Genomic DNA, 19,980 nt, shown 5'->3' with positions numbered 1-19,980 from the left:
CGAGGTAGGGAATGGCCATGAGATAAAGACTCCATAGGAGAAGAGGCAATCACCAAGTTGTGATCTGAGGTGCCAAAAGGACCTCTCACTTCGACCGTGTACTTAGAAAAGTTGTTTGTGGGAAAAAGATAAAGCGTGTAGGCTGTATGGTTAGGATTGTCTGGTATTCTTGTAGGTAAATGAATAATCTGTGCAAGGTCATTAGTAATTGCAAAAGCCTCAGCATCTCAACCAGCTGGGTCGGTGTGACTAAAAAACAGAATCCAGTTGGAGTTGTGAACATTAAAATCTCCAAGTAAAATTACCTCACTGTTAGGAAAGTTGGACTGGAGAAAGTCAAGTTGCAAAGAGAGGAAGTAGTAGTAGTGGCATGTGATGCAAGAAAGCAAGTGTATGAGCTTATGCAGCATCAGACAAAACAAAAAATAAATAAATCACACCATTCCCTCCAAATGCCTGTCCAGTTCCTCTTTAAATTAATTTAACCTATCAATTTCTACAACAGATAGAAGTTTGTTCCAGCAATTAACCACCGGCCTGGCTAAAGGCAAATTTCCACACATCTATTCTACATCTGTCTTTTCTTAATTTGAATTTATGCCCCCTTAGGTTGGTAATCTTAAAAATTGGAAGGATCCCATCAGACTTCAGTGTGCTCAATCCATTCAAGCCCTTATACACCTCAATCAGATCACTGTGCAGGTGACTAGTCTCCAGCCACTGCAATTTGCAGAACTTAAACCTCTCTCGGTAAGAGGATTCCTTCATTCCCTTGACCAATCTCATTGCCATTCTCTGTACACGTTCAAGCAAATCTACATCCTTCCTAAAATGAGGCCTCCAGACCTGTACGCAGTACTTAAGGCGTGGCCTGACCATTGCCTTATACAGAGGGACATTCACCTCCTTTTCCCCTACTAGCAAAATTCCTATATCATTTGGTACGTTTCTCTGGGGTTACTTCGAGCCATATGCAGTACTTTGCCTTTGTCAAGGTTAAACTTCAATTGCCACTTCTTAGCCCATCTGCCCAAATTATCTAGATCCTGTTGCAGTAGCACACTGCCATTACTGTCATTAACAACCCTGTCATCCTTTGTATCATCTGCAAACTTCAATACTAAGCCTGATATACCTTCATCTATATCATTGATAAATACACAAAACAACAGAGGACCCAACACCGAACCCAGTGGGACTCCACTAATAACATTAGTCCAAGAAGAGCAGCACCCATTAATTACGACCCTCTGTCTTCTCCCACTCAACCATCCTTTTATCCATTGTAGCAACTTACCCTTAAAACCATTCTGCTCCAATTTGTACAATAGTCTTCCATGCACAACAGTGTCAAAAGCTTTCCTGAAATCCAAATATATGATATCAAAATTATTTTTTGCATCCAGTTCGTTTGTAACCACATCATAATATCTTATCAAATTTGTCAGACAAGACTTTCCCTTAACAAACCCATGCTGTGTCTGAATTATTGCTGCAGTCTTGTCTAGATGGTCCTACAATGCATCTTTAACCAGTGACTCCATTATTTTACCCAGAACAGAAGTTAAACTAACTGGTCTGTAATTACAAATGTAATTACTGTAATTACATTTGCACATCTCCAGTCTGTGGGGACCTCCCCTGAGTCCAAGGATGTTCTCATAATTATGGCTAAGGGTTTGCTTAGTTGCTTTGCCGCCTCGTTTAATATAACTGGATAGATCCCATCCACCCCAGATGTCTTTCTTGCGTTTAACTTCAACAATTTCTCCTCCACTTTGCTCTCAGTTATTACAAAATCATTAAGCACCCTGCTACAATTTGATAACCTGCCATTTTCCAACCTTAATAACTCCTCAATGCGTGAATGTAGATGCAAAATACTTATTCAGTTTGTTTGCTATCTGAGCAGGATCATCAACAGTCAAACCATCGATGTCAAGTGGACCAATCAGATTCATCCCCTTCCTTTTAGAGTTTATATAAGAAAAGAAATCCTTGCTGTTTTTCTTAGCATCTTTTGCCAAGGATTTCTCGTAATCTGCCTTCGCCTGCCTAACCTCCTTTGTGACCTGATTACAGACTAATTAATTTATATGCATCTGCATCCTGATTATCAGATGCATATGCATCCTGATTAATTTATATGCATCCCATGCATTTTTTTCTCTGTCATGAGTCTCATTAGTTCATTTAATAACCATTTAGGCCTAAACCTTGAACAATATTTCTTAATAGGTATGAAACTTTTAGTAACATCCACGCTTAATTCCTTGAATGCTTCCCACTTACGATGGGAAGCATTCAAGGCGATCAATTGACGATGTTAGTAACATCGTCAGTTGATCCCACTGTACAGAATTTAAAAACTGTCTGAGACAACTGTACTCACCTTTACGGAAGCAAAAACCCTTTCCTTTACCACTGATTGTAATTATATCTTTAAGTAAATCCCACATCAGTACAGTGTGATCACTGCCACCTAGTGGTTCCTTTATCTGCAAATTCTAAATTCACGAATGATCACTGCTGATAACCAGATCAAGAGTATTACCCTTTCTGGTTGCCTCTCGAACATGCTGCTGCAGAAAACAATCATCCAATAAATCCACAAAAGTCTTACTAGTGTGTGAGTGAGCAACCCACAAGTTCCAGTCAATATCTGGGAAGTTAAAATCCCTTATTATAAAGAGCTTGAAGTGATTAGTGTAGCTGGGAGAGTGGTAGAGACAACAGTGAATTTAACACAATGAGGTAGAGAGATTTTAAGCCAGAGAAAAAATCAAAAAGAGGAGATTCCAAATTACCAAGTCTCTGACAAGGAATATCGGAACAGATTACCCCAGGTGCTCGCATCTGGTGAGTATGGGCTTGGCACACCCAGGACCCTGGGTGTGCCAAGCCCATATTCACCTTTCAAATCTTCTGAAAGCTTCCTTCAGGAAGCTTTCAGAAGATTAGACTGGCCGCAGAAAGCAGTCAATGTGAATGGAGAGTACGTAAAGCATTTATGATTTGCAGATGACATTGTGGTCATAAGCCATAATCCCAGAGAATTAGAGGAAAATCTTAATCAGTTATGTAGAGTTAGTAAGGATTCTGGACTAAAGATGAATATGGCTAAAACAAAAGTAATGATGAACAAGTATGCCACAGAAAGGAATATAATGATTGAAGGAGGAGTAATTGAAAAGGTGAAGTCATATACTTATCTGGGACAAGTCATTAGCTGTAATAATGATAAATGGAACGAAGTCAAGAGAAGAATAAATTTTGTATGGATAGCATTCATGAAATAGTCACATACACTTGTTAACAGGTTGTTAACAGAAGAGACTACTTCTACAGGGATGGGATACACTTAAATAGAAAGGGTGCAAGAATATTTGCTGATGCTATCGAGGCAGTGTTAGGTGGGTCGGAAAACTGCTAGCTTGGGGGGAGACAAAGACTAATAGATTAACAGTAGCCACTGGCAGAGGTGAAATAGATTCTTGCACTGCTTCTATTGGAATGAGCAGAAGCCTGAAAAACAAGATGCAGGATATTTCAGAGACTGCTGGAAGTCATTGCGGTACAAGTAAACACATGGGTTGTGTTAGGGTAGCTAAGAATAGAAATAGGTGCATGTATACTTGCGTGTACACCAATGCTAGGAGTTTAGTAAATAAATTTGATGAATTTGAGGTATTGCTCAAAACATCAAAGGCAGATATTGTTGGGATATCAGAGACGTGGTGTCACACAGATATAAGGAATGCAGAACTGGAATTTGGGGAGTACAACGTCTACAGAAAGGATAGACAGGATAGGAAGGGAGGAGGGGTTATGCTATTAGTTAAAAAACACATAAAATCCAAGGAAGTGAAGCCAGTCGACATCGATGGACAGGGCAGTGTCGAGTCGGTTTGGTGTGACATAAGCATAGGTAAATCAAAATTGAGTGTAGGAGTGTGCTATAGGCCTAATGACTCTGATGAGTATAATAAGATACTGCACAGGGGAATAGAATGGGCCAGTAAATTAGAGAGTCTTATAACGGGGGATTTTAATTTCCCAGATATTGACTGGAATTTGTGGGTTGGTCACTCACACACTAGCAAGGCTTTTGTGGATTTATTGGATGACTGTTTTCTACACCAGCATGTTCGGGGGGCAACTAGAGGGAGTAATACTCTTGATCTGATTATCAGTAGTGATTATTCATGCATTAAGAATCTGCAGATAAAGGAACCACTAGGTAGCAGTGATCACAGTGTGCTGAAGTGGGATTTACTCAAGGAGGTAACTACCATCAGAGGTAAAGGGAAGGGTTTTTTGCTTTCGTAAAGGCAACTATGATGGTCTGAGACAGTATTTAAATTCTATACAGTGGGACCAACTGATGATGTTACCAACAGCAAATTCAAAATGGGAAGCATTCAAGGAACTAATCTTGGAAGCCACCAGGCTTTACATACCAACCAAGAAATATTATTCAAGGTTCAGGCCTAAATGGTTGTCAGATGAACTAATGAGACATATGGCAGAGAAGAAAAATGCATGGAATACATACAAATTAATTGGTGACATGGAAGCCTATGATAGATATAAGTTGGTCTGTAACCAAGTCACAAAGGAGATTAGGCAGGCAAAGGCAGATTATGAGAAATCCTTGGCAAAGGATGCAAAGAAAAACAGAAAAGAGTTCTTTACCTATTAAAACTCAAGAAGGAAAGGGATGAATCAGATTGGACCACTGGATGTTGATGGTTCAACAGTTGAGGATCCTGCTCAGGTGGCTAACAATCTAAACAAGTATTTTGCATCTACATTCACACATGAGGAGTTATTCAGGAAGGGGAATGTCGTAGGTGAAGAAAACATTGGCAGTGAGCTAGATGATTTTCTAATAACTGAGAGGAAAGTGGAGGAGAAATTGTTGAGGATAAACATAAAAAAGGCACCCGGGGTGGATGGGATCTATCCAGTTATATTAAAGGAGGCAGCAAAGGAAGTAAACAAACCCCTAGCCATAATTATGAGAGCTTCTTTGGACTCAGGGGAGGTACCCATAGACTGGAGATGTGCAAATGTAACCCCAATTCACAAAGGAGGATCAAAGGCTGACACAAGTAATTATAGACCTGTTAGTTTAACTTCTGTTCCAGGTAAATTAATGGAGGCACTGGTTAAAGAAGCACTGCAGGATCATCTGGACAAGAATTCAGTTATAGCTCAGACACAGCATGGTTTTGTTAAGGGCAGGTCTTGTCTGACCAATTTGATTGGATACTATGATGTAGTCACAAAAGAACTGGATGCAGGGAATAACTTTGATATTATATACTTGGATCTTAGAAAGGCTTTTGATACTGTTGCACATGGAAGACTGCTCCACAAATTGGAGCAGTGTGGCATTGGAGGCTTGTTTGTTATTTGTTATTTGGTTTTTAGGAGCATTAGCAACTAAGGCCATATTGCTCCGGGATATGCGGTGGTCATTCCCTGACCTTTCCGCATCCTCCGTATTTGGTGGTGACGGGTTCGAACCCCGGTCTAATCAAGAAGCCTGTGCTACGCACTGCTGCTCCTTCCCACCTGGCTACGGAGGCGCCGCATTGGAGGCAAACTGCTGCTATGGATAAAGGGGTGGTTGAGGGGGAGAAGACAGAGAGTGGTAATCAATGGACACTGCTCATCGTGGACTAATGTTATTAGTGGAGTCGCTCAGGGTTCAGTGTTGGGTCCATTATTGTTTTCTGTATTTATAAATAATATTGATGATGGTATATCAAGTTTAATGTCCAAGTTTGCAGACGATACAAAGGTTGGCATGGTTGTTAAGGAAGCCACTGAAGCTATGCTGCTGCAACAGGATCTGGAAAGGTTGAGCAGATGGGCTGAGATGTGGCAAATGAAGTTTAACATTGACAAACGTAAAGTACTACATATGGGAAACAGCAACCCCAGAGCAACATATCAACTCTGTGGTACTACACTGACAGTAGTAGAGAATGAAAAGGACCTGGGGGTAATTGTGCAGGCAGATATGAAGTTCTCTGAGCAGTGCAGACGGGCTGCAAGAGTAGCTCATGGTGTCCCATCAATGATATACAGGAATTTTTCTAGCAGGGATAGGGAGGTGATTATTCCCTTGTATAAGGCAATGGTCAGGCTGCACCTTTAGTACTGTATACAGGTCTGGAGGCCTCATTTCAAGAAGGATGTAGAGCTGCTGGAACGAGTACAGAGAAGGGCAACAAGGTTAGTGAACGGAACGAAGGGTTGCTCTTATGAAGAAAATCTTAAGTTTTGCAAATTAGTGTCTGGAGACTAATCACAAGCGAGGTGATCTGATAGAGGTGTACAAAGCCTTGAATGGTTTGGGCATGCTCAATGCTGATGGGATACTGCCTCTTGCTCAGAATAATCCACCTGAGAGGGCATAAATTCAAATTGAGGAAAGACAGATGTAGGATAGATGTGCAGAAATTTGCCTTTAGCCAGCGGGTAGTTGGTTGGTGGAACACACTTCCATCCCTTGTTGTGGATGTTGATAGCCTAAATAAATTTAAGGCTCAGCTGGACAGTTATTTTGAACAAACGGAGGGGTGAAGTGGAAGGGTTTTTTTTTTTTTTTTTTTGGCTGATGCTGCATAAGCTTGCTTTCTTGCATTGTATGCCTCTACTAATGCTAAACACTTCCTAGTTCATTTCACAAATATCATGGTCTCAATTCTAACCTCAACGATGTCCATTGCCAATTGCAGTCTGCCAAAGCCCATGTACATTATCTGACAGAATCTCAGTTATCAGTTGATTCAACTGTTGCTCATCTCAGTTGCCCAAATTAATCGTTGTACGATTCCTTTCACCTCAAAGGTGGTACTTGTGCATATATCCGTTACAATTTTCCCTGTCAGAGACTTGGTAATTCGGAATCTTCTTTTCGATCTTCTCTGGCTTAAAATCTCTCTACCTCATTCATCTGTTGTCTCTACCATTCTCCCAATTCCACTAATCACTTGGAACACTTTTAATTCCTCTCTTTGCAACTTGAGTTTCTCCAGTCCAACTTTCCTAACAGTGAGTTAATATTCCTTAGTGATTTTAATGTTCACAACTCCAGCTAGCTTCCATTTTCTAGTCACACCGACCCAGCCTGTCAAGAAGCTGAGGCGTTTGCAATTACTAATTTACCAAGAAGAATACTGGATAATCCTAACCATACAGCCAATACACTTGACCTTTTTCTCACAAACAACTCTTCTAAATACACAGTCAAAGTGAGTGGTCCTTTAGGTACCTCAGATCACAACTTGGTGATTGTCTCTTCTCTAATAGGGCCTTTATCTCATGCTATTTCCCAACCTCGTATTGTTTGGCATTACAAGAATGCAAAATGGGATGACCTCAAGATTTCTTTTCTCCTTTTCCTTGGTCGGATTACTGTTTCAAAACTTCTGATGTCAACGTCTGCTCAGATCATGTCAGTGAAATTATTCATGCAGGAATAGAATCCTTTGTCCCACACTCCACTTTAAAATCTTGTCCTTTACCTAAACCTTGGTTTTCCAATAAATGTGCTAAAGCTGTTCAAGAGAGGAACGTCGCATATCGTAATTGGCTTGTTTCCAATTCTTCAGTTTCGTTTTCTGCCTACACCAAAGCTCGCAACAATTGTAAAGCAGTTATTAATCAGTCGAAACTAGATTTTGAACAGGCTAAGAGTAGAAAACTTGCTTCTTGCCCTAATGGTAGCCGAGCATTCTGGTCTCTTGCCAAAGCTATTGGCCGCAACTTTTGCCCATCTCTGCTCCCACCTCTGTCAATACCAGATGGTTCTGTTGTCACTTCAGCCAAGGATAAAGCTGACCTGCTAACATCCCATTTTTCTTCCAACTCATATATTAATGAACTTGGTAAAACACCTCCAACCATTACGAACACGCTCCATTCAATGCCTCCTGTGGTCTTCCATCAAAAGGATGTCAGAAAAATTTTGACAAATCTTGATACTAAGAAAGCTCCATGTTCTGATGGTATTGATCCACTTGTTCTCAAAACCTGTGCTCCTGAACTTACTCCTGTCCTTTGCTGCCTTTTTTCACATTCTTATTCCAAAGGTTTTTTCCTTCTGCTTGGAAATTTGCTCATATCCAGCCAGTTACTAAAAAGGGTGTCAAATCCATTCCCATCCAATTATCTTCCCATTGAAATTACAAATCAATTAACCTCCAACTCTTAAACTACCTAGAAACCTTCCATCTGATCAAAGATCACCAGTATGGATTCCGTCAGTGTCGATCCACTGGTGATAATCTGACTTATGTTACCCATTTTTGTACAAATTGAATGGAAAAGTTTGGTGAAACACAAGCAGTTGCTCTCGATATCTCAAAGGCATTCGATCATGTTTGGCCTAAAGGTCTTCTAAACAAGCGTCCATCTTATGGTTTGCCAAAATTTTTTGTAATTGGTTATCCAGTTTTCTCTCTGATCGCTCACTGAGGGTGATGGTAGATGGCTCTCTGTCTTCTAGCTTCTCCACTACTGCTGGTGTTCCTCAAGGTTCAGTTCTTTCCTCCACTCTTTTCCTCTTGTATATTCTTCTTCCATTGACTGGAAATCCTATCCATAGTTTTGCCGATGATAGCACATTGCATTCCACTTTATATTTTGAGAAACCTTGCCCTGCTCAGTCAGCTTCAACTTCTCGAATATCCGCTACCAATTCTTTAAATGCCGATCTCCAGGTATTCCAGTGGGACAAAGACAACTTAGTTGATTTCAATCCTTCTAAAACTCAGTCTTGTCTTATATTTCACAAAAAAGGATTCTTCTGCTTCTATGCTTATCTTTGGTGACACTCCAATTTCTAGGCAAAATGATATATCTCTTTTGGGGATTACCCTGACTTCTAATCTATCTTGGCACAAGCACATTACAAATATTGCTTCCTCTGCATCTAAAAAAACTTGGTTTTCTCTTTCACTTGTGACGTTACTTTTCTTCCAAACAGCTGTTCACTCTGTACAAATCGCAAATCTGCCCTACCATAGAATACTGTTTCCACATCTGGGACTGTGCCCTCAAAACCTCTTTCACACTTCTAGATTAGGCTCAAAACCTCTCTCACGCTTCTAGTTAGGTTAATTAATGACTCCTCTCTAACAGAATGTTATTTGGTTTTTAGGAGCATTAGCAACTAAGGCCATATTGCTCCGGGATATGCGGTGGTCATTCCCTGACCTTTCCGCATTCTCCGTATTTGGTGGTGACGGACTCGAACGCCAGTTTAATCAAGAAGCGTGTGCTGCGCACTGCTGCTCCTTCCCACCTGGCTACGGAGGCGCCCCTCTCTAACAGAGTCTCGGCACTCGCTGTCTCATAGATGTACTGTTTCTGCTGCATGCCTTTTCTTCAGATACTTCAGATACTCGCTGTCTCATAGACGTACTGTTTCTGCTGCATGCCTTTTCTTCAGATACTTCCATGGGCACTCTTCTTCTGAATTGGTTTCTATAATTCCCGCTCTCTCTTTCAAAACAGTCCAAACACGTGCTGCCATCAGCCAAAATCCATTTACTGTCCAACTCCAAACTCACAGAACCAACTTTTCATCTTCCTCGTTTATTCATTCAACTGCCGTTTTCTGGAACAACCTTCCTTCATACATATTTCCTGAAAATTACAGTCTAGAGAAGTTCAAGTCTAATGTCAACAAATATCTTCTTTCGTCTCCTCAACCTCCAACCCAAACACGGTACTAAGTACTATACTAAGTTGAAGAAATAGGGCTGACAGGTTCTACTACCTCTTGTGTTCGGGTTTTCATAAAAAAAAATAATAAAAAATACAAAGGGTTTTCATAAAAAAAAAAAAAATAGCCCCTCCTCCCTTCCTGTCCTGTCTATCCTTTTTGTACATATTGTACTCCCCAAATTCTAATTCTGCCCTGCTTATATCTGTGTGACACCATGTCTCTGATATAGTGTCACACAGTTCACATGATTGGAAGCTTCATTTTAGAAAGGATGCAGATCTGTTGGGACACATGCAGAGAGGAGAATAAGATTGGTCAGGGGGCAAAAAAAGGTAATCTTAACCAGAAAGACTTCAGTTCTGTAAACTAGGCACCACTAAGGAGACCTGATAAAAATGTTTAAGGATTTAAATGTGTTGAGTAAACTAAATGCTAGTGCCATCCTCTCTCTCTCTCGCTCACGCATGCACGCACGAGGGAACAAATTTAAATTGGAAAACGTTTGCTTGAAAACGATGAGTGGAAAACAATTTGCTTTCAGCTACAGAACTCATTGTTAGAACAATCTTTTATCTGGTATTGTGGAAGAAGGGAAATTTGAATAAATTTAAAGTAGGATCAGACCAAAGTGTTTTCGTTTTTTGTTGTTGATGATGTATAAACATACTTCCTTGCATCATTTTGAAACCACTAATACAAGGTTGCTGGGAATTTGCTTGTTGCTCCTTTATATCATGTTGCTTCAATGGAATAATCATAATGTTAATTATTTCATCACATAACGTAATGGTCAGGCTATATCTTGAAAATTACATACAGGTTTTTGAAAAACCTTATTTTAGGTAAAAAATTAGGTCTTCCAATAATCTGACAAGTTTAGAGCTAGTCTGGTATATGATACTGCATTTTAATACCATTAATGATGAATCCTTTATTAAAGAAAGTACAGCATTTTCTATTCATTAGGATTATGTGAATTGAAAGTGTTTTCTATTCACATAATCCTCTTTATATCTTAACAAGCTATATTTAAAATAAGAAGCCTGACGTAGTGTGATTAATTACTTTTAAATATAAACAAGAATGTGGACGTGCCTTCGAGACTTTACCTTGTCATCTTGTATCTCTGCAGGAGTAGGAATAGGAGGTGGTGGCGGGGGAGGTGGTGGTGGTGGAGTTGAAGAAATAGGGCTAACAGGTTCCTCTCTCACTTGTATCTCACTTCCATGTGGCTGGTTATGGATCCATGCCCTACAGACAGGATATAGTGGGGTCTCTTCTGAGAACTGTGCCAGGTCAACACTCCGATCATATAATTTCATGATGTAAGAATCTGTAAGGTTTTTAAAACATTCAAAAATTTATAGGATAAAAAAAATTAGCTGCTTCATAAATTGTCAATTAAAATAATATATTTTAAAACTATATAAATTAATTAAAAAGTTATATACAAAGAATCTCTGGAGAAGCAATATTATCAAAAAAAAAGTGTCCATTGCTCATAGCAAATTTGGTCAAGATTTTCTGAATAACCAATATTATTGATTAATGTTTGTTTGTTTGTTATTTGGTTTTTAGGAGTATTAGCAACTAAGGCCATATTTCTCCAGGGATATGCGGTGGTCATTCCCTGACCTTTCCGCATCCTCCGTATTTGGTGGTGACGGGTTTAGAACCCCAGTCTAATCAAGAAGCGTGTCCTACGCACTGCTGTTGCTACCCACCTGGCTACGGAGGCACCGTCTGATAAATGCTTCAAGTTCTAATTGCTTCAGGACACATGGCCCTAGGGAAGAATGCCTATAAAATTCATTATCCATTATTAATAATTAATTCAAATCAAAAGGAGCTATGAAGTCCAATACATACTATTATTACAATAGTCTTAAATTATAGGTGAAAACCTCATACTTTTTTAGTAGGACTGTTAATCTCTCAACACTCAATCGCTAATGATTATAATATGAACTTACCCCCTTTGCATAGTCATAAATAAATCAAGTTAAAATAGCTATTAATTAAAATAATCATTCCTTCAATTCTCATATCACATCAAGGGAATCGGAAAGAATTATGAAAAGACGGCGGCCACCAACCTCTAAAGAACCAACCAACAATTGTCACAAAACCAACAATTGTCACAAAATTCTAACAATGATGAAACAAATAAATTAATTCACACATAAATTAAACTTTAAAACTGTTAAAAATGGTTTTAAAGTTTAATTTACGTGTGAATTAATTTATTTGTTTTGTCATTTTTAGAATTTTGCAACAATTGTTTAAAAGCGGTTTTAAATTAATTAACATATAAATTAAACTTTAAAACCATTAAAAATGCTTTTAAAGTTTAATTTATGTGTGAATTAATTTATTTGTTTCGTCGTTTTTATAATTTTGCAACAATTGTATTTCAGTTCTCATGATGGCTTGTGATGTTGGTTGGTGGCCGCAGTCTTTCCGTAATTCTTTGATTCCCTTGATGTGATATGAGAGTTGAAGGCATGATTATTTTAATTAATAGCTAATTTAACTTGATTTATTTATGACTATGCACAGGGGGTAAGTTCATATTATAATCATTCACAATTGAGTATTGAGAGATTAACAGTCCTACTAAAAAGGTACGAGGTTTCACCTATAATTTAAGATTATTAATTATATATTAAAATTCATGATAGATGGAACAGGACCAGGGTATGTCTGCCAGGGGCAAACGTTGATGATGTTGTAGAGCAGATATCATCTTTTAAGGGCACAAAACGTGATTTGTTGTATATGTTGGAACTAATGACATTAAGAGTAAAAGATCTACAGATTTACTCAACAAGTACAGGTTAAATTTTTAAAAAAAGTCACAAGTTAGGGTTGAATTTGAAAGTGTCTGCAATTCTGCCCAGCCACATTAGGAGGGAGTATATGATCAATTGTCGATCAATTCGGCCCTAGAGAGATTGTGCAAGGATCAAGGGGTAGAATTTTTCTCAGCCTGGTCTGTGCTTGTTAACAGGAGAGACTGCTTCTACAGGGATGGGATACACTTAAATAGAAAGGGTGCAAGAATATTGGCTGTTGCTATCGAGGCAGAGTTAAGTGAGAGGCAGAGTTTGGAAAACAGCGAGCTTGTGGGGGGGGATACACGGACTAATAGATTAAAAGTAGCCGCTGGGAGAGGTGAAAGTGATTCTTGCACCGACTGCTTCTATTTTAAATGCAATTGAGCAGCAGCCTGGAAAACAAGGCAATGGGGATTTCCAGGACTGCTGGGAATCATAGTGGAACAAATAAATACACAGGCTGTGTTAGGGCAACTAAGAATAGAAATAGGCACATATATACTTGCATGTACACCAATGCTAGGAGTATAGTTAATAAATTTGATGAGCTTGAAGTGCTAGTCAAGACATCAAAGGCATGGTGTCACACAGACATAAGCAGTGCAGAATTGGAATTTGGGGAGTACAATGTGTACAGAAAGGATAGCCAAAACTGAAAGGGAGAAGGGGGTTATGATATTAGATAAGAAACAAATAAAATCAAAGGAAGTGCATCCAATTAATGTTGGTGTAAAATGCAATGTTGAGTTCGTTTGGTGTAACATAAACACTGGGAAAGGAAAAATGAGAGTAGGTGTTTGTTATAGGCCTAATGAATCTGATGAATATAATGAGCAATTGTGCAGACAAATAGAGTGGGCCAGTAAATCAGAATGTCTTGTAATGGGGGATTTTAACTTTCCAGATATCGACTGGAACTTGTGGTTGGTCATTCGCACACTAGCAAGACTTTTGTGGATTTATTGGATGATTGTTTTTTTACAGCAACATGTTCAAGAGGCAACCAGAGGGAGTAATACTTGTGATCTGATTACAGCAGTGATTATTCATGCATTAAGAATTTGTAGATAAAGGAAACACTGATTGACAGTGATCACAATGTACTGATGTAGAAATTACTTAAAGATGTAACTACCATCAAGGCTAAAGGGAAGGGCTATTGCTTTCGTAAAGGTGACGACAAGGATCTCAGACAGTTTATAATTTCTGTACAGTGTTATCAACTGATGATGTTACCAACATTGAATTCTAAATGGGAAGCCTTCAGGGACTTCATTTTGGAGGCTACAAGGTTTTCATTCCAATAAGAAATACTGTTCAAGGTTTAGGCCTAAATGGATGTCAGATGAGACTCGTGGCAGAGAAGAAAAATGTATGGGAAGCCTATGGCAGATATAAACTATTCTGTAATCAAGTCACAAAGGAGGCTAGGCAGGTGAAGGCAGATTACGAGAAATCCTTGGCAAAGGATGCAAAGAAAAACAGCAAAGAGTTCTCTACTTATGAAAACTCTAGAAGGAAAGAGATTAATCAAATTGGACCACTTAAAACATAGTGTGTGTTGACTATTGATGATCATACTCAGGTAGCTCATAAACTGAATGAGTATTTTGCATCTACATTCACACACAAGGAGTTATTTAATGAGGGAAGTGCCAGAAGTTTATCTCAAACTCTAACAGGGAGCTAAGGGATTTTGTAATAACAGAGAGCAAAGTGAAGGAGAAATTGTTGAAGTTAAACATAAAAAAGGCACCTGGGGTGGATGGGGAGGTCCCCATGGACTGGAGGTGTGCAAATGTATCTCCAATTCACAAAGGGGGTTCAAAAGGTGACACAAGTAACTACAGACCTGTTAGTTTAACTTGTGATCCAGGGAAAATAATGGAATTACTGGTTAAAGAAGCATTGCAGGATCATCTAGAGAAGACTGCAGTAATAGTTAAGACACAGCAAGGGTTTGTTATAAAGGGAGGTCTTATCTAACGAATTTGATTGGATACTTTTTTTTTTTTTTTTTTTTATGAAAACCCCAAACACGAAAGGTATCAAAACTTATAGTACTTAGTACCGTGCATGGGTTGAAGGAGAAGTATGGGGGGAGGGGGATGCCGGAAACTTTGCTCTAGAGACTAAACATGGGTTTCACCACTTCAAGCCTCCAATAAGCAAAGTGGTGGTATTTCACTGGTTGATGAAAGTCATCTACCTACTATGATGTGGTCACAAAGGAACTGAATGCAAAAATAATTCTGATATCATATACTTGAATTTCAGGAAAGCTTTTGATACTGTTGCACATGGAAGATTGCTATACAAATTGGAGAGAGATGGCATTAAGGGTAAGTTGCTACAATGGATAAAGGGATTGTTGAGTGTAAGATGACAGAGAGTGGTAATCAATGGACACTGCTCTCCGTGGACAAATGTTATTAGTGGAGTTCCCCAGGGTTCGGTGTTGGGGCCCATTGTTGTTTTGTATATTTATCAATGATACTGATGAAGGTATATAAGATTTAATGTCCAAGTTTGCAGATGATACAAAAGTTGGCAGGGTTGTTAATGACAGTAAAGACAGTATGCTACTCCAACTGGATCTAGATAAGTTGGGCAAATGGGCTGAGAAGTGGCAAACGAAGTTTAACATTGACAAATGCAAAGTATTGCATATGGGTAGCAATAACCAAAGAGAAGTGTACCCACTGTGTGGTACTACATCAGGAAAGTAGAAAGTGAAAAAGACCTGGGGGTAATTGTGCAGTCGAATATGAAGTTCACTGAGCAGTGCAGACGGGCTACCAGGGCAGGTCATGGAATCTTGTCAATGATATATATAGGAATTTTGCTAGTAGGGACAGGGAGGTGATTATCCTGTTATATAGAAGGCAATGGTCAGGCCACACCTAGAGTACTGTGTACAGATCTGGAAGCCTCAATTTAGGAAGGATGTAGAGTTGCTAGAATGAATACAAAGGGGTGCTCTTACCAAGAAAGGCTTAAGTTCTGCAAATTGCTGTGCCTGGAGAGTAGGCACTGTGAGGTGATCTTATTAAGGTGTATAAGGCCTTGAATGGCTAGAGCCATTCAAGGCCTTATACACCTTAATCTTAATCTCAGCAAGAGGAAGAATCCCATCAGCTGAATGCTGATGGGATTCTTCCTCTTGCTGAGATTAAGAACCTGAGGGGACAAAGATTCAAATAGAGGAAAGACAGTTGGAGAATATATATGCAGAAATTTGCTTTTAGCCAGCAGGTAGTTGATTGGTGGAACAGACTGTCTTCTTTTGTTGTGGAAGTTGAATGCCTAAATAAATCTAAGGCTGAGCTGGACAGGCATTTGGAACAAATGGAGAGGTGAAATGGGAGTTTTTTTTTTTTTTTTGGCTGATGCTGCATAAGCTTGCTTTCTTACATCATATGCCTGATGCTAAAGCTAATAATAATCCTTTCCAAGCATATAAAACTCAGAAAACAATGTTAAAACAAAGTTTTTAGAGATTTCTTAACAGTCATACTCTCATTCCTGGATTGGATCCCCCTCTACCAACACATCTGGTTGGGAAGGGAAATAAAGACTAACAAACCTGCATAGAATAGCATAATGCACAGTAACTTATGGAGAAAAAATGTCTGCACTGATTCTCCATGTCAAAGACAATTGAGTGGACAACACTACCACTTGCATGAAAAGCAGTCACATCACTGAAACAATCAGTCACAAAATGTTTGCCCATGTTATAGAAAATTTTATTTGGAAAATTAAATGCACTAGGCATAATCCTTATGGGTTTTGATAATTAACTATATAATATCAGTGTAAATACACCATAGTTAACCCATAGATTTGAGCTACGATTGTAGCGTAGAAGGCATCGTTTTAATTGTATCTCATAATGTGGTTGCCTTCACAACAAGATAGCTACTATTGAATTACTTCAATTAAATAACGCTTCTCTAGTAGAGAAGCCTACTGTTATTTATTTTCAGCGTACCACCACCGAGACGATCGTTTGTGAAGGCAACCACATTATGAGATACAATTAAAACGATGCCTTCTACACTACAATCGTAGCTCAAATCTATGGGTTAACTATGGTGTATTTACACTGATATTATATAGTTAATTATCAAAACCCATAAGGATTATGCCTAGTGCATTTAATTTTCCAAATACATTACCACCACACCCTTCTGGCATCTCTCATAATGTGGATATAACTTCGCAACTGAGATGGCTTGTTGTATTACCTACCCGCCCACTGATGATGAAGCCAAAAAGCTTCGAAACGATTGTCTGGGTGGTGGTATGCTGAAAATAAATAACAGTAGTCTTCTCTACTAGAGAAGCGTTATTTATTTGAAGTAATTCAATAGTAGCTATCTTGTTGTGAAGGCAACCACATTATGAGATACAATTAAAACGATGCCTTCTATGCTACGATCGTAGCTCAAATCTATGGGTTAACTATGGTGTATTTACACTGATATTATATAGAAAATTTTATAAACGTTCTGCATATAACTGACTGTCTCTGTCATTTAGAGCCTGGATAATTCATAAAAGAAAAAAAATTCGTACCAACTTCTTTGCTTCAGGATGAAAATAGAGTAGCTTGAATTCTATAATAAGTTTCATAGATCACAGAAACTGATCACCATTTCTTACATAATCAATGGGGATAATCCAATGCATGCACAAGAATTTAAGATGAATTTGTTTAATCATCAGTGTATCTGAAGTGTCTGAGCCACAGAATACGAATTATAAATATCAAATCATGAAGTTTGAACTTTCTTTTCAGTTCTATATAAATCTGAAACAGAAGAAAAACTGACTGTGTAATAATGACAAATAAGATAATCAAGAGAAAACCAAACAATCAAAAATAAATGTAATTATATAGTCATGAAAATGAATAATTAAGTGTCTCTAATATTTTTAAAACTAAACAGTCAAATTTTGAGATGCATATTTTTAACAATTCATAACAAAATAAAAGTACCTTATTCCTCTGGAACTTTCATTAGACAATGATTATTGATTGAGTGAATCAGCAAAAATTCAATTTCATTCAATGAGTGAAAGCAGCAAAAATTACACTGCTCAGTGTAATTTTTAATTTGATGATATCATATGGATGACACTCAACTGAGTTTGAAAAATTATTACCTGAATTACTAGCATTACTTGGAAACACATAATAGATGGCAACTGAAAGATTAAAACATTTCATACATAGACATCTTATTTGATATAACCTTGAAATATACATAAGTACCATATAAGATCCACACATGAAAAGTATACATATACTGCTGAAAGGATTAAGGCCATGCCACATGTTCCTCCTTTTTAAAAGGTTTTTGAGCATCATATAGTCACTATCATAAAAGGATAGTCTTGAGTATATTTCATGTATTTTACAACCCAAATGATGTGTTCTCAACTTTGGAGAAGATAAAATGTGATTTCACATTCCACACCAGATCAAGGGCCATTGTTATCTATTTTGTTACACAAAATACTGGGTTAGAAAAACATCCCAAATGGCTTGGACAACACAAATCTTAGATTTTGTGTGGCATAAATCAACTCTACTGTTATTCAAAGGCCTCCTATATGGTGGATAAATCAACTTCAACTGGCATAGTGAATAGTTTGTGTTAGGTCATGCATTACACTGGAAATTGCCACTGTCTTCATAGATGTGCAGGGTTGCTCAATACATGGCACGCCAGTTGATTCAAATTCCACAAATATATATGAAGGTATATAAAGTTAAGAAACACAAATAAATAAAAACAAGTCAAAATAAAAAACAGCATTAAATGAAATCAACAAAATAATTTTAAAATAATTTTTAGAAAAATAAATGAACGAAGAAAAAGGGAGGAAGAATCTATTTTACACTTAGGAGTATTTTTTGAGTGTACTGGGTTCCAGCAAAACGTTGTTTCTGAATAATTTCAGTGACAGCAATTGATTACATTAAAATATTCTTGTAGGAAATGATGACAAGAGGAGTGAGCTGGTGCTAACAGTCAGAATAAATTATTGCAGAAAGTGATGACTGATGATATATTTCATTTAAAGTGAGTTGGATAGCATGTGGTTTTGCAGAAATTATGCAACATTCATTTGGGGCAGTGCCTGCTGGGGGAAACAGCTGCTGTATTCACATGTAAGCAGGACTTAGAACCATCTGTATGGATTATTGCCGACCGGGCTAGCCAGGTAGGTAAAGTGCATGCCTGGCAACCCAAAAGGTCTCGGGCTTGGATCACAGTAAAATGCAAAAACTTTGGGAGGTGCATTATAGCCATAGAAGCTGATGTGGCAACAACTAACAAGAAAAAAAAAAAAAAGTATGGTTTATCAGTGTTGCGGTATTTTCTGTAGCATGATTTGCATGTAGCATTTATACAAGGTGATGAAATGATACTTTTCGAAGACCAAGAAACTAAAGGTCAACTTCTAGCTTGTGTATATCCCAAGAAGTTATTATATACAGTAAACCCCCGCTATTCGCGGTTGCTGATTTAACATAAAATAAAACCTAAAAAAATGTGAATTTTAAAGCGCCGTGAACATTTTCTGCCATAAAAAAACATGGGTGTGGCTAAAATTATCTTTCCCGGTCAAAACAGCGCTCAGTGAGTGGCGGGGGAGAGAGGGGTGACAAAATCGCGAGCGTGGATGTTTCTTGCTAATCCTTGTTCAGTTGTGTTATGCGCTTGTCATGGAAGGTTTTGTCATTTGCTTTTAATTTATATGCTTATAAATTGAATAAATTTATCAATTTATAAATTGATATGCTTACAAAAGTGATAAATCTACCGTTTTGCAGTGTAAAACAGACTTTTCCGAGTGTGTTAACGGAAGAAAGTGACCTTATTTGGACAAGTTCTTTCTAATCCGTACAAAAATATGGTTACGAATAACAAGGGAAATGTGAAAAGATCAAAGGTGATGACATTAGCGTATAAAATTGAGTTATTAGATAAAATTTCTAATGGTGAAAGTGTCTCCTCAGTGGCAAAATATTATAAAATCAAGGAGTCAACGGTACGATCAATCAAGAAATCGGGAAAAAAAAAAAAAATCGCCGTAGTGTCCGTGAAAACGTGCTAATTGCTTCAAAAATTTGCTCTGTAACTCGTGATGTTAAATTTAAAAAAATGGAAAACGCTTTAAATCTGTGGATAGAAGACCGAACTCAAAATAAAATTCCATTAAGTTCACTCATTATTCGTGAAAAGGCAAAACACCTTTATCAACACTTTAGCGAAACTGGTGATACTGCCGGGATAAGTTTTTTTAGTTAGCAAAGACGCTGGTTTAAAATTTCTAATAAATATTACATTTAATATTAAATTGTTTCTTATTTTCATT

The 19,980-nt window shown here is 38.0% G+C and overlaps 1 protein-coding gene across 3 annotated transcripts in view; it reads right to left on the bottom strand.

The window, feature by feature from the left end:
• Positions 1 to 19,980, bottom strand: part of LOC150076169 (protein lin-37 homolog) — a 238,058-nt gene that overhangs the window by 60,632 nt on the left and 157,446 nt on the right. For all 3 annotated transcript variants that reach the window (XM_090387566.1, XM_090387567.1, XM_090387568.1), the window contains exon 5: positions 10,858 to 11,081. In XM_090387566.1, the coding sequence (XP_090243692.1) occupies positions 10,858 to 11,081 (224 nt within the window). The remainder of the gene's footprint in view (positions 1 to 10,857; positions 11,082 to 19,980) is intronic.

The sequence above is a fragment of the Mastigoproctus giganteus genome, chromosome 13 (genome assembly GCF_048544385.1).
Source record: "Mastigoproctus giganteus isolate SK-2022 chromosome 13, ASM4854438v1, whole genome shotgun sequence".
Lineage (NCBI taxonomy): Eukaryota > Metazoa > Arthropoda > Arachnida > Uropygi > Thelyphonidae > Mastigoproctus > Mastigoproctus giganteus.
Note: the sequence above shows the minus strand (reverse complement) of the source record. Positions and strands in the feature narration are given on the sequence as shown.